At 55.0% G+C, this 13,490-nt stretch overlaps 3 protein-coding genes across 10 annotated transcripts; 1 reads left to right on the top strand and 2 right to left on the bottom strand.

The window, feature by feature from the left end:
• The first annotated feature begins 1,881 nt into the window (after positions 1 to 1,881).
• RNF5 (ring finger protein 5) lies at positions 1,882 to 4,203 on the top strand. 2 transcript variants are annotated; one of them, XM_037842381.1, is made up of 6 exons: positions 1,882 to 2,047; positions 2,932 to 2,950; positions 3,047 to 3,159; positions 3,281 to 3,335; positions 3,415 to 3,532; positions 3,642 to 4,203. In XM_037842381.1, the coding sequence occupies exons 1-6, from the start codon at positions 1,908 to 1,910 to the stop codon at positions 3,737 to 3,739; spliced, it is 543 nt and encodes a 180-aa protein (XP_037698309.1). In that variant the 5' UTR covers positions 1,882 to 1,907; the 3' UTR covers positions 3,740 to 4,203. The 2 variants fall into 2 exon arrangements, with proteins under 2 accessions (XP_037698309.1, XP_037698310.1); XM_037842382.1 differs by lacking the exon at positions 2,932 to 2,950.
• AGER (advanced glycosylation end-product specific receptor) lies at positions 4,146 to 7,767 on the bottom strand. 7 transcript variants are annotated; one of them, XM_037842367.1, is made up of 12 exons: positions 7,356 to 7,767; positions 7,008 to 7,114; positions 6,698 to 6,890; positions 6,453 to 6,517; positions 6,258 to 6,345; positions 5,982 to 6,164; positions 5,705 to 5,835; positions 5,359 to 5,500; positions 5,026 to 5,052; positions 4,766 to 4,892; positions 4,582 to 4,648; positions 4,146 to 4,425 (listed from the first exon to the last, which is right to left on the bottom strand). In XM_037842367.1, exons 1-12 carry the CDS (start codon positions 7,405 to 7,407, stop codon positions 4,171 to 4,173), a joined length of 1,437 nt encoding a protein of 478 aa, XP_037698295.1. In that variant the 5' UTR covers positions 7,408 to 7,767; the 3' UTR covers positions 4,146 to 4,170. The 7 variants fall into 7 exon arrangements, with proteins under 7 accessions (XP_037698295.1, XP_037698296.1, XP_037698300.1 ...); XM_037842368.1 differs by lacking the exon at positions 4,766 to 4,892 and having other exon boundaries at positions 4,962 to 5,052; XM_037842372.1 differs by lacking the exon at positions 4,766 to 4,892 and having other exon boundaries at positions 4,283 to 4,425.
• Positions 7,768 to 7,906: 139 nt separating this feature from the next.
• Positions 7,907 to 13,127, bottom strand: PBX2 (PBX homeobox 2). Its single transcript, XM_037842374.1, has 9 exons — positions 12,892 to 13,127; positions 11,849 to 11,922; positions 11,365 to 11,612; positions 11,074 to 11,264; positions 10,764 to 10,899; positions 10,489 to 10,642; positions 10,027 to 10,115; positions 9,815 to 9,901; positions 7,907 to 9,694 (listed from the first exon to the last, which is right to left on the bottom strand). Exons 1-9 carry the CDS (start codon positions 13,110 to 13,112, stop codon positions 9,602 to 9,604), a joined length of 1,293 nt encoding a protein of 430 aa, XP_037698302.1. The 5' UTR covers positions 13,113 to 13,127; the 3' UTR covers positions 7,907 to 9,601.
• Between the last annotated feature and the right edge of the window lie 363 nt (positions 13,128 to 13,490).

The following is a 13,490-nucleotide window of genomic DNA, read 5'->3' as shown; positions in this document are numbered from 1 at the left end:
GCCTGTTTTACCAATCACCTCCTAGGGATCCAGGCATCTCCTCCCCTCATCTGCTAGTCTCCTCTTGCTAGACCCGCCCCACAAGAGCTCTACAGGGCTCGGCCCCTCTCTGAATCCAGCTGCATCTTTTCTCTCCAACCCCCTCTGAGAACGCACAGCTCTGGATCCCTTGCCGCTGGATTCATTCGTCTACCCATTCGCCTCTTTCTCCACCACACCTCTTACTGCCATTTTTACTTGGTCTTCTAGTTTCTTCCTTTCTCCTTAATTCCATACCTGCTGCTTACTCCTTTCAATGGCCAACTATTTTCGAAGATTCCCTTACCTTTCCCTCACTCATGCTCAAACATTTAAGCACCTACTATATGCCAGGCACTGAATTCTTCACCTTTCTTCTTTTTCTCTCCAGGGCTCCATCTCTCCCCACCTCACCCTCCCGTCCTCTAGGCATCAACCAACTTCTCACCTTTCCTCACTCTTGAGTCACGTGGGACCTTTTATCGGAGTGTTGTTGAACAGCCCTCAGCCAGCATCTGCCTCCTGCCCCGAGACACACTTTTGCCCTGCTTGAATTCCCTGCATGAATTTACACGCCCTGGGGAAGAGGATGTAAAGAACACTAGTAGTGGGAGAACTGTTACCTAATTTTGCTCCTTGGGCCACAGTGAGGGTCAACGACAGTAGGAAAGGCTCAAGCTCTGAAGCAGCTTGCCCAAGGCCCAGGAAGAAGACCCCAGTTCTGCTGGGCATATAGGAAAGAAGAGGCGGGCCTAACCCCATTCCACCGCGTGTCACCTAAAAAGGGGCAGGCCTTGCCCCATCTACACCCACTCACAAGGGGGTAGAGCAGACTTTTCGTGATCTTAAGGTTTGAAACGGAGTCGAGGTCAACTCGGTTCAACTGTGATACATTAAAAAGGGCGTGGGCCTCTGCTCAGTTCTGTTCTGTAAATCACCTAAAAAGGGGGGGGCTGAGTCGTCCAGCCGAGGGAGATCGGTTAACACCAGCGCCAAAGATCGATGCTCGCAACATCCAAACGTCGGGCTAATTCCAGTTCTGCTCCCTTCTTAACTAAGAAGGAGAGGAGGACCCAAGTTCTGCTCTCTACGTCACTGAAGAAGACCGAAGCCATTTTGAACCCTCCGACCCTAGTGTTTCCCCTCTTTTCCAAGCACTTCGCCTTCTTTCTAGGTCTCGACCAATCAGGGGCGAAGGAAACGGCCCAATCAGCCGAGAGAGTTCACAGCCTGGGGACCCGGGTGAGGCCCAGCCGAGGCCTTTGAACCCCAAGCCCCGCCAATTGTAAGGCAGTCACTATGGCGACAAGAGAGGTGAGGGGTGGGACCAAAGAAGGCTCAACCCTTTTGGGGGTTGGCCCGCCCGGTCCCGCCGTGTACCGCGCATGCGCATTACACAACCACCATGTTCCGGCCGAGTTCTAGCCAATCAATTGCTTTGGAGCTACACGCTCCAAAGTCCAATAGGAACTCACACATTCTCTGAAAGAGGAAGTGAGGAACAGAAAGGGGCTTATCCTGGGCGAGGTCTATTTAGTCCCTAACCAATTGCTCTCGCCTATGGTTATGACTGGCAGTACTTAGACGAATAAAACCCTCCCTGGCCGGGCGACAGGAAGGGTGCATCGAGTTGTTACCAATGCTCGCGGTATTGTATACCTGTCAACCAATAGTAATTATGCAAGGGCAGGACCCCGCAAGCCCCGCTCTTTGGACCAATCTTTGCCTTTAAACCCTGTGTGATTGGCAGGCACTCAGGCCAGTGCTAGTTAAAAATTCTTGAAGACTGCCCAAAGATCGTGGGCAGGAGGCGGTTTCTCGTTTGTTGGGGTGTGTGTATGTGTGTTTGGGGGGTTTGAGGGGTACGCGGGGGCGAAACAGAATTGGCCATGGCAGCAGCCGAGGAGGAGGACGAGGGCCCCGAAGGGCCAAACCGCGAGCGGGGCGGGGTGGGCGCGACCTTCGAATGTAATATATGTCTGGAGACTGCTCGGGAGGCTGTGGTCAGTGTGTGTGGCCACCTGTACTGGTGAGAACCGGGGAGTGGGGGCGGAAGGTGTGGGGCTCAGCTCTATACTGGGAAGGCTGGGGTCGGGGTGGGGGTACCAGATAAACATACAGATCATCGGATGGCACATTCCTATAGGTGAGGCCCGAGAAGGGTTACAGAGACTTCTTTGGGGTTGTATAGGTTAGAGGGTCACTTCTATACAGACGAGATTTGTGGAAAGGAGAGTTCATAGGAACTAGGAGCTGGGGCGTGGGGGACATACGTTCCGGTGAGACCCGAGCCACCTTACTCCACGGAAGTGAGAGGTCTTAGGTGTACAGGTGCAAACGGATGAGACCCAAAGTTAGGTTAGGCACTCATCTGTTGAGTATGAGAGACCCAGGAAATGTGGGATCACATTCAGGTGAGATCTGGAAAGGAGTAATATGACAAACCTGGGGACAAGGGCACTGTGGAGGTGCAGCCTTAAGAGGTTAAAGGGTCGTGGAAATAGAGACTATTGGGCCTGGAAGTGAAAGGAAAAGGAATAATGGAGATATGGGCTAGTAACAGGGGATTGGTTTGAGAGTGATGAGGGCAAGGATGTGGCAGGGACTTAAAAGAGGAGGCATGGAAAGAGGTGGGTTGAAGAGAACTGGAAATTAAGTCAAAAAGTGGAGAAAGGAGGGATGAGAATTAGTGTGTGTGTGCGTGTGTGTTGGGGAGATAAGAGGGTTGAGCGTGTTGAGGATGAAGAATGGAGTTTTAGGTTTTAGAAGATCAGAGAAGCAGGAAGGCCAAATTGGCTGGTGTGGTTAATGTTGCGGAAAATACGAAGAGACCAGGTAATACCTGGGAAGAGGGGTGAGATGGAACTCTCTTTTCTGTAGCTAGTTTGACCTTTTCTTTTTCCCCCCATCCAGTTGGCCCTGTCTTCATCAGGTGCGTACTCACAGGAAATGAAGAGGGAAAAGGGGAGGTCTGAGGAGCTGGAAGACCCTCCTGGGTACTGGAAACCACTTCATTTTTTTCCCCCAGTGGCTGGAGACACGGCCAGAGCGGCAGGAGTGCCCAGTGTGTAAAGCTGGGATCAGCAGAGAGAAGGTTGTCCCACTTTATGGGCGAGGGAGCCAGAAGCCCCAGGATCCCAGGTGAGAGAGAGGAGGTGGTACTGAGGGAAGGTCGAATGTTTTCTGCCCTGGGTTAGGGATGGGAGGTGTGGAAGAGGAGAGGAGAAAGTTCCCAGTTGTTATTCCCTCTCCTCTTCTACAGGTTGAAAACTCCACCCCGCCCCCAGGGCCAGCGACCAGCTCCAGAGAGCAGAGGGGTGAGTGTCCTAGTCTGACTGTGTCCCTTCCTTGGCAAAGACTTGTGGGGTTCGCCTCTGACTTTCTTTCCTTCCTTAGGGATTCCAGGCATTTGGTGATACCGGGGGCTTTCACTTCTCATTTGGCGTTGGTGCTTTTCCCTTTGGCTTTTTCACCACCGTCTTCAATACCCATGAGCCTTTCCATCGGGGGACAGGTAAGAGCCTTCCGTCACCTCCTACCAGGGAGCCTTCTGTATCCTCTCAGGCCCCCCTCCCTCCACCCAGGAGTGGACGCTTCTTCCACAGTTCTCCTCTCTCCCACAGGTGTGGATCTGGGACAGGGTCACCCAGCCTCCAGTTGGCAGGATTCCCTCTTCCTGTTTCTCGCCATCTTCTTCTTTTTCTGGCTGCTCAGTATTTGAGCTGTGTCTCCTTCCTGCCCACCTTTAGCCAGAGGAGAATCAGTATTGGGGGTCCCTCCTGACCCTTCCTTACTCCTGGACCCTCCAACCCCTCCATTTCTGTAGGGTAAGGCCAAACCTGGCCACTCTTGGGGAGGGTGTGGGGAGGAGGAGTGACATCAGTACATAGGATGGGAGAGCCTTCTGCCCTGAACTCTCCTCTCACTGGCATCATAACTCTTAGCCCTGGAGGAAGAGGACAGACAGAAGAGAATGCTTGCTTCTCCTGTCCTAATCCTTTGTTTTCCCCCAGATTTCTTGACTTGTTGTTGGGCAAGGCTCTCTCTGACTCTCCCCACAACCCCCTCATTGATTTAATTTAATTTTCCTCTCCCCAATGTCTAATATGGGTTCTGATTCTAAGCACTTCCTCCCACTCACAAACTCCTTTATTACAAATTCAATAAAAAAAAGGTTGAAATGTATTGCTGGGAAGTCTTCCCAACTTCTTCTTTCTCTTCTCCTTCCAGGACAGGAGCATCGTCTCCCCAACTTGAGTAGACATTTGATGTGGTGTGGGAAGCATGGGGGAGAGCCCCTGCCCTCCAGGGCTTCAGATGTGCAGGGGTGAGGGCGCCATGTATACACACACAAGCACACGGGGCAAGATGTGTCAGGCGTTTACTCATCACTGCTTGTGGGGGTTCCTGGTTGTGGAAAAAGAGTTTGGTGAAGTGGGGTAGAGATTGTACAAGGGAGAGCTGGGCTGGGGCCAGAACAGTGAGTAGGAAAAACAAAAGGTTGCTGAGGGATGAGTTCTGGCCATGGGCCCCTCAAGGACCTCCCGCATTGGCCTCGACTACCTCCAGCTCCTGTGACTGATTCAGCTCTGAGCGCTCCTCCTCTTCTTCCTGGTTTTCTGGGGCCTTCCTGGGGAGGAAGATTTGGAAGAATTCTGCACATGGTTCCTAGCACTCCATCGTTCCACCCTAAGCCCCTTGCAGCCTGGAAGCCCCAAGTCTGAGTTGTCTGGCTTTTTCCACTCACGTCTCCTGTCCTTGGTGTTGCCTCCTTCGCCACATGATGACCCCAATGAGCAGGGCAACCATCCCCATGCCTCCCAGGATCCCCAGGGCCAGGGCTAGAGTTCCTAGTCCTGACTCCCCGACAGAGCCTGTTGGGAGATTGGTAGAACTGAGGATACAGCCTCTACCACTCATCATTCCTTTCTTGTTGATCATACCCCCTGCCATGTGTCTTGGGGTCTGTCTGCCTCTGCTTCTGTCTGACCTTATCCATCCCCTCACCTGCGGTCGTGCCCTCCTCTCCTGTTTCTGGAAGACAAAGTTGGAGCAAGTCAGAAGGGAAGGCTTCAGTTGGGGGGAGGCCTATGTAGTGGGAGCCTCATTGGAGTATCTTTCCCTTTCTTCAGTTCAGAGGGGAGAGGTTCCTTTCAGGGTGGGGCTGCCCTCTTGGCAGGATTTGGGTGGGGCAAAGGAGTCTTGGGTGGGGTACACCAAGGGAGGGGATGGGGTGGCTCTTAGGGAGATTGCCAGAGTGGGGTAGGGACTTGGAGCCTGCACTGTCCCTCACCAGCCCAAGGGTCTCTGGGATTGGATTTTGGGGGGAGGGCTCCTCACCAATGATACTGATCCTGACAGCAGGGCTTTCCTGGGGCCCGTGCCTGGGACGGGTGGCCACACAGCTGTAGGTTCCCTGGTCCTGAGGTCCTACCTCAGGGAGGAGCAGCACAGGGCTTGAGGGAAGGGGCAGGGGCATACCCTGGTGAGGGAAGGGGGACAGGAGACTGAGAAAACCCCTCTCCATACATCCCATACTCTGTTTTTTTTTGTGTCCACATCCTCAGGCACTTTGGACTCCTCCCCAGCTCCATGCCTCCTCTCCCACTGTTAGACCCCCACCTTCCTTCTAGTTGCCAACTATGTGTCTCTCTGCCTCCCAGGCTCGTCTCTCCATGCCACTCACATCCTTGATCCAGTGGATCTGAGGCGGGGGCTGGGCAGGGGCTGCACAGGTCAGGGTCACGGTCTCACCAGGAGCTACTGCTCCACCTTCTGGCTCCACCACCAATTGGATCTCCTCCAGGGGCACAGGCTCTGTGGGAGGGGAGGGGCATGAGGTTGAGAGTTATGCCCATGAGTGGTCCCAATGGCCATGGACTTGATCATCACTGTCTCCCTGCAGGCCATACTTCCAGTATGTGCTCACCTGAGCTCAGGGTCCTCCCCACCACTGTGCTCACCCCAGACACTGGGCTGGATGGGGGCCGTGTGCTGGGCTCGGCGCCGGGGAAGGCCAGGGTTGAAGCTACAGGAGAAGGTGGGGTGGGGAGCTCCTCCCCGGGCCAGGGTCACCGTCAGTTCTGACTGGACTGTGAAAAGCCCTGTCTCGGGGTGTCTCCTGGTCTCTTCCTTCACAGACACTCCTGGGGGGTGGGGGAGGACAAGGTGAGACATCCAGGGTGGACGTGGGAGACAGTCCGGAAGGAGGCAGCTAGGAGTGGGGCCTTGGAACTCACCTTTCCCATCAGGTATCAGAGGTTTCCCATCCAAATGCCAGCTGAGAGTCCCTGCAGGGTAGCCCCCGTCAGATACACATGTCCCCACCTGGGGAAAGAGTGACCTCATCACCCTTTGGAAATGACCTCATACATCACATCACACAGCCACACTCCCACTCACAGGGCTAATTTCTTCTACTTTTTTTCCACTACCTTATTGGGGACACCAGCCATGAGTTCAGAAGCAGGAGCTATAATTTCTGGCTTCCCAGGAATCTCTGAAGGAGGGAAAAATCCAATCAGAGGCTGCAGCTTTGAAGGTTCTGTCACCCCAGGTGTGGGAATGGGGGGCAGCGGAAGCCGGAGGTTCTCACACCAGGGCCAGGGAGTCAGGGGCTGGGTTGAAGGCTTTTTCTTAGATGAGAGGCGGGCTTTGGAGAAGGCCCTGGAACCCTTACGGTAGACTCGGACTCTGTAGTTGGACTTGGTCTCCTTTCCACTCCGGCTTGTTGCTCGGCACCGGAAAGTCCCCTCATCCTGGATTCCGACAGCTGGTAGCAGGAGGGAGCCATTGGGGAGGACACGAGCCACGCTATCCCAGGAGTCTCCTTGGGGAGACAGGACCTTCCAAGCTTCTGTCCGGCCTGTGTTCTGAGGACAGAGGAGAGGGTCCTAAACATGGTAGGTCCTTTGGGGAAGGACCGTTGAGGTGGGGAATTGGGGATGGGAATCATTGCTGGTCTTTCCGGAAGTTGGGAGGCTGCTTACCAGTTTCCATTCCAGCTGCTGCGGTGGTTTCTTGGGGGCACCCTTACAGTTCAGCACCAGTGACTCCCCAATCCGGGCTGTGATGTTCTGACCACCTGCTACTGCCCCTAGGAGACAGCATCATAGTGGAAGGACAGGCAGGGAGAGGGGGCTAATGAAATTAGGATGGGCTGGATGAGAGTGGGAGCTTGAGAAGTGGTGCCGAGGTTCCAGGAAAATCCCCAGGAGATTTGAAGGGATGGAGAGGTTTCTGCAGGGAAGGGTGGTGGTGGTGGTGTGTGTGTATTTGTGTGTGTGTGTGTGGGGGGGTGCGGTGGGGGGAGGGGGTTTGGCAGGGGAATAGCTCACCCCACAGACTGAGAACCAGTACCCAGACTCCGACTGCTACCCCTGCTGCCATCCTGCTTCCTTCCCAGACTTCTGGTTCTGTCTGCCCCTCTCACTGCAGTGGCCACCACCCTAGGTGGGGCTTGTGCCCTGTCCCCAGCCCCCATCTCCCCATCCTGTCTCAACTTGGGGAATGCTAGGAATTCATGCTTCTTGGACAAGAGTCCTTCAGGTACTAGGACAAACTATTACGTGGCCCCCTTCACCATGCCCTGCCAGCCTCTGGGTACACATACGTCATCCCAGGAGTGGGGGCTATACCTCCTAGGGTCTCTCATCCCCTCAGGGCCCCTGGCCATCAGGGCCATCAGGGTCTAGCACCGTAGTCCATCCCTCCACCTGCTGAGGCCTGCCTGGGGGACCACTGGAGCCCCACCTTGACTTGGCAAGGTTGCTAGGCAACAGCGCTCAGGCCAGGCTGTCATTCCCCAGGTGAGGGAGATAAGGGTGAAATGTGGAGCTTGGGAAGTGAGGGCTGGGCCAGGAATGATAAGGGGAACTTGGAAGAAACCTGTTTGGGGCTTTGTGAGAGAAAATTTTTTCCTTGTTTTTTTTTTTTCTCATGTTTCTTGAAAATAATTCTCAACTAAACCCAGGGAAAAAAGAAATTTCTTTATTTAAAACTGCGGTTTGTTCTGTGAAACTACAAGTTTACAAGTGAGGAGAGAACTGCCCCTGGCCCGTGCTTCCCACCCCCACCCATCACACTCCCAGCCTGTCCCCCACTCCTGCCCCAGTCTGTGATAGGAGGGGTTCCCCACTCTGACTGACAGTCTCGTTAAATCCTGAGGATGTTTGAGGGGTTCAGATGGTAGGGTTCAGGGCCAAGGATGGGACAGTGTTGATCTTACTTCCCCCCATACCTGGCTTTTTGCACACTCCCTCATTCTCTCCACCCCCTTGATTTTGGCATGAGAAAAAAGGATACCTCATTTCTGGAGAAATTGAGGGGGATACATATACAAGCACCACAATCCATATTTAACATATTTGGCAATAAACCCCTCCCCATTCTTCCCCCTCCAATCTGCAAATTAATTGTAATTAGAAAACAAAAAAGATTTATAAAGATGTGTCACACAGGGGAAGGTGGCATCTTCAGTTTCCCCAAAATTACTGAGTCCAGCCCTGCCCGGGGGTTGTGAGGAATGTTGGGAGGCCTGCGGGGCAAACCCCTTACTGCCTGCACACCCCAGGTATAGCAGAAAGCTGCTTGCATAAGCAAAGGTGAACACCTCAGTGATTTTAGGGGGCAGGGCTTGGTGTCCTGCAAAATTCACTTCCTGTTGAACAGGACCGGAGTCAGGTGGGCCTGTTCGGCAGTTCTGTTTGTTTCCCTTTCTCTTGCCAAGACCCCATTGGCTATCACCCCTAATAAGGGAAAGCAAGAAACAAAAAAAAAAAAAAAAGAAAAAGAAAACATATTTATAAAAACACCTACTTCCCCAAACTAAATTAAAAGTTGAGAACCAACAACAGAAAAACCAAAAATTCAGAAAAGTACAGATGGATCCCAGGGTTTCTTTTTCTTTACTTAAAAAAAAAAAAAAAAAGTTCAACCCCAAAGCCCAGTCAACAAATCCCTAAAGTAGCAGAAACTCCCTCCGAGGTAGATATCTGAGTCAGACACTCTCGTCCACCGAGCGATTCTATTGGTTTAAGATGAGCTGCGTATGAGGTAATAAAGCCTTCTGGAGGGGCAGGGGGTGGGGAGGCATGGGGGGCGTGGCTCATGTCCTCTGTCCAGAAGTTGTGTCCCCATTTTTGGCATCTCTGGTCGGGCAGGGCTGGCGTCTCCAGATTCCAGAGCAGATAAGCGGGTTGGGGAGGGGAAAGTGGAGGGAGCCCAGAGAGAGACAGAGAATCCAGAATAGTTCTATGTGTGCATGTGTGAGACAGACACAGAGAGATCTGAAAAATGGGTTTCTGTGTGTGTGTGTGTGTGTTTGTGTAAGAGAGAAAAGGGGAGAGAACAGACCAAAAGGAAGAAAAAAGGAGACAGACCCTACCCCCCCCTTAGGGGACCCCATTCTCCCTGCCATGTAGCTACTACCCCCAGCACTGAGAGTCCTGTTGGGGAGGGGATGGCCCCATTTGCCCTTCGCTGTCTTGTGCTTCTCCTGTGCCTGGGGCTCATCTCTGGATGCCTGTGTCCTCTTTGAGAGTCGCCTTGTGTGCCCCAACCCCTGTGGCCCTGAGGGGCGAGATCAGTTGGAGGTGTCGGAGTGAACGCTCCCTGGTCCCTCTGTGGGGGATGTCACTGAGGATGGGGTCACAGCCTCCTGCCAGCCGCCGTTTGCCTGGAAAAAGAGAGGGAAACAGAGCAGGGCCCTGAGCACCCTGGTGGTGGACAACACCCTTAGGGAGAAGGCCTCATGTCCTGGTGAGAGCAGGAGAGGGGGCTTCAGGTATCCACTCACCCTCATTTCCCGGGGGCTGTACATCTGGCCTCCCCCGAGGTTATCCCCGTAGCCCCCTGGCCCCATCGAGTGCCGGAGTGATTCCACCTGCAAGCGGCAAAGGACGGGATGACACAGTGAGAAGAAACCCTGGAAGAAAAAGTTCTTGTGTCTTAAAGGGAGGGAAATGGGGCTTGGGAAAGCCCTAGTTAAGAAGAGATGGGGCACCGGACCTGGGAAGCAGAATAGGAATCTCCGTTGAGTCCGGGCATCCCCAGAAACATGTCTCCGGATCCTGAGAGATTGAAAGAGCCGCCAGAGCCTTGGGGGAGCAGAGAGGGAATTAGGGAAGAATATAATAAAACCTGTGATGACAGGAGACTCATGACAACTCTGTTGCCATCAAGTCCTCTGAACTAGCTCTATGGGTGCTAGATATGCAAATTATCCACAAAACAGTATTCCAACACTCACAAAGAGCAGGCTGTTCCTGAACCTCCCCTGGCCACCCACTGGAAGAAAGGCAGAAGTTACTTCATCGGAGTGGCCTCTGACCCCTGACATCCCCATTCTGTCTCAGCTTGATCGCTCTCACCCCAAAAGGCCCCCCTTTCTACTGATTCTGCCTAGATAGGAAGTAGGAACAAAAGCAGGAAGTGTGCAGAAGAGCCAGGCAGAGTGGCGGCGGGATCCACCTGCAGAGGACGGGGGTGTCGGGGAGCTGGTACGGCTGTGGCCCCCCTGGGTGACTGACACGGCGGTCTTGACAGCATAGATGTTTGCCTCCTCTTGGAACTTTCCAATATTTTTCTTATAGCGAATCCGCTTGTTGCCAAACCAGTTGGAAACCTGTGGGATATTGGGCAGAAACAAGGGTCAGGGGGAAATCTTTCCCTCTGAAGCCCTCCTTTCAATAAGATCTGAGAGCTTTTCACCTAAAAACTCCATCTCCCCAGGCCACCCCCAATACCTGAGAGACGGTGATGCCACACTTCTTGGCAAGTTCCTCCTTTGCCTCCTCGCTAGGATATGGGTTACTCAGGTGGGAGTAGAAATATTCATTTAGGACCTCAGTGGCCTGTTTGCTGAAATTTCGGCGTTTCCGTCTACAGGGGAGGGAGAAGGGTGGTGAGGGGGATGCTGGGGTCCTGGCAGGGCCACCATGTCGCATAACTCTAGAAGGCACCATCATGGGGTACCATGTGCAACATGGTGGCCCAGGGTCCCGGAGAATGGGAAGCAGCCCAGAGGTGAGGGCTGGCCTGGTATCCGGGCCCCACCTGGCATCCAGGAAGCGGGAACGCAGGATCATGACGGCCTCGCATGTGCTCTGCTTGAGCTGCATCTGGATGGCGCTGAACTTTCGATGGATAATGCTCACCATGCGCTCCATCTCCTTGGGTGCCACAGGGCGTGTGCGGCTCTGCTCCCTCAGCAGGTTCATGACGTGGGTTGTGAACTCGTTACATGCCTGCAGTGGGGGCCAGTGGGTTGGTGAGGAGGAGCCCTTTGGCTGTGGGATTTCCCCCCCAGAGCCTCTCCCTCCACCCATCTCAGTCTCCTGTCTTCACCTGCTCATACTTCTCCAGCTCCGAGTGGTAGATGTGGCGGATCTGGGCAAGTTTGCTGCGATAGTCTGAGTGCTCGATGGAGTTGTCAGGGGACACACCACCCCCGGAGGCTGCAGCAGCTGCAGCTGCTGCCGCTGAACCTCCCCCTTTCTCCGGCCCAGCCACACCCTCTGCCAGAAGCATGTTGTCCAAGCGCATCAGCTGTGGGTCCACTGGCTCCTCCTCTTGGGAGCTTCGGATGCTGAGCCCTAATTTGCACAGAAGTGAACTTAGGGACCCAGGGACCCCACACCCAGCTCTCAGCCTTCCAGGTACCTCTGGGAAACCCAATTTCCAGGCTTTGGTCCCCTCCCCAGCTCTCCTTAGTGACCCCCCCAACTCCCCACTTTCCTCAGGGCCCCAAGTTGTCAAGCTCTTAGCCGGAGTCCTATAGTGAACAGGGTTCTGTCCCCAGAGTTGAGGAATCACAGGGGGACCCACATACCGGTTTTCTCCTTGATTTCACACAGGACACTAAAGAGGGCAGGCTTCATTCGGTGGCAGTTTAGGGCATGTTTCCTTGGGAGGAATGTGAATGGGAAAAAAGAAAAGTTGAGGAGCTACAGAAATAGTGGGGGCCTGGGAGAGAAAGGGAAGCCTGGGAACAAGGGAAGAGAGGTGGGTAAATCTGTGAGAAGGGAGACAGAAGTGGATTTGGGTGGGGGGATGGAGTTGGGAGTGGTCTTGGGAAAGGATCAGCTCCCAGAGCATGGAGATGTGGGAAAGCTGCTTGGCTTCAGGAAGACAAGGGAAAGATGCAGGCATGCTCAAGAAGCCATGGGTGGGCTGGGGGCTTTGGAAGGTGATTCTAGGAAGGGTATGGAGGAGTTTGGGGGATCACTGAGCAAACGAGGGTAAGAAAGTAGATTTCGGAGAGATGCAAGCAGGACTGGAGAAGAGTCCGTTTAAGGGTGCTGGAGAGGGATTGAGGGGTTGTGAGCTGAAGTGGGGAGTTCGGTATAGATGTGTGTGCAGAGGTCCTGGGACAGAGCAGGGTGGGGGGCTTTGATACGCATAGTGTTTGGCTGAGCAGAGGGGAGGGTGTGAGGACACTTGGAGGCTTGGGATGGGGTAGACAGGAGTGTTAGGGGCTCTGGGGAGGGATGCAGAGGTCCCCAGGTCTGTAAAATGTAGGGGTGGGCTGGGTGGAGAGTCAGAAGAGAGGACAGCATAGCCAGGGAGCAGTTTCTTAGCCTGGGAGCCAGAAGGGGGCTCAGGGGGCTGGAATACTGTTCCAGGGGAGTGTGGGGGTCAGTGAGAGGTTGGGGGGGGGGTGAGACCTTCTGGGGTTCCCTCTGTGGAGGTTTCAGGGCCTGGGGGTGAAGGGACATTTAAGAGGGATCATATCTCTGGGCTCCCGGCAGTAGGGAGAGAGCTGTAGGATTCCAGAGAAGGTCTTGGAGTTGGGGAGGGTTCCCAGAAGATTCAGAGCTTGTGAATGGGGGTCCTGTTGGGTCTGTGTGGGGGTCCCGGGGTGGGGGCACTCACTTGGCCTGGGCCTCATCCAGGCTCTGGTCGGTGATGGTCATTATCTGCTGCAGAATGTCCCCGATGTCTTGCTTCCCTCGGCCTCCCGGGACCCCCCCGCTGCCCCCACCGGGGTCTCCGCCACCGGGAGGCTCGCCAGGGCCCCCAGGCTCCCCACCTACCAATCCCAGGCCCCCCCGGGCTCCGCCTGGAGGGGGCGGCCCCAGCAGCCGCTCGTCCATAGCTGGGGGGGGGCCCTGGGGCCCCCTCCCTGCTCTGCTCCTCCCCCCGCCTGGTTACTCCCCCCCCCAAACTCGCTGGGGCCGCTGTTCCCTCCGCCCCCACCCCCGCCCGTCTCCCCCGCCCTCTCGGCTCCCCCGGGGGTTCACCCCGGCCCAGAAGGGAAACCTGGGGTACCGGCTGGGTCCCCACAGGAGACCCCGGCCCCCGGCGGCGGAGAAAATGGAGCCGGAGAGAGAGAGGAGGCCCAAGCGGGGGTGTGTGTGAGAGGGAGGGAGGAGGGAGGAGGGAGGAGAGGGGAGGGAGGGAGGGAGGCTGGGGGAGGGGAGGCGGGGAGGAAGAGGAGGGGAGAAGAGAGGAGGAACAGGGAGGAGCTGGGG

The sequence above is a fragment of the Choloepus didactylus genome, chromosome 7 (assembly GCF_015220235.1).
Source record: "Choloepus didactylus isolate mChoDid1 chromosome 7, mChoDid1.pri, whole genome shotgun sequence".
Lineage (NCBI taxonomy): Eukaryota > Metazoa > Chordata > Mammalia > Pilosa > Megalonychidae > Choloepus > Choloepus didactylus.
Note: the sequence above shows the minus strand (reverse complement) of the source record. Positions and strands in the feature narration are given on the sequence as shown.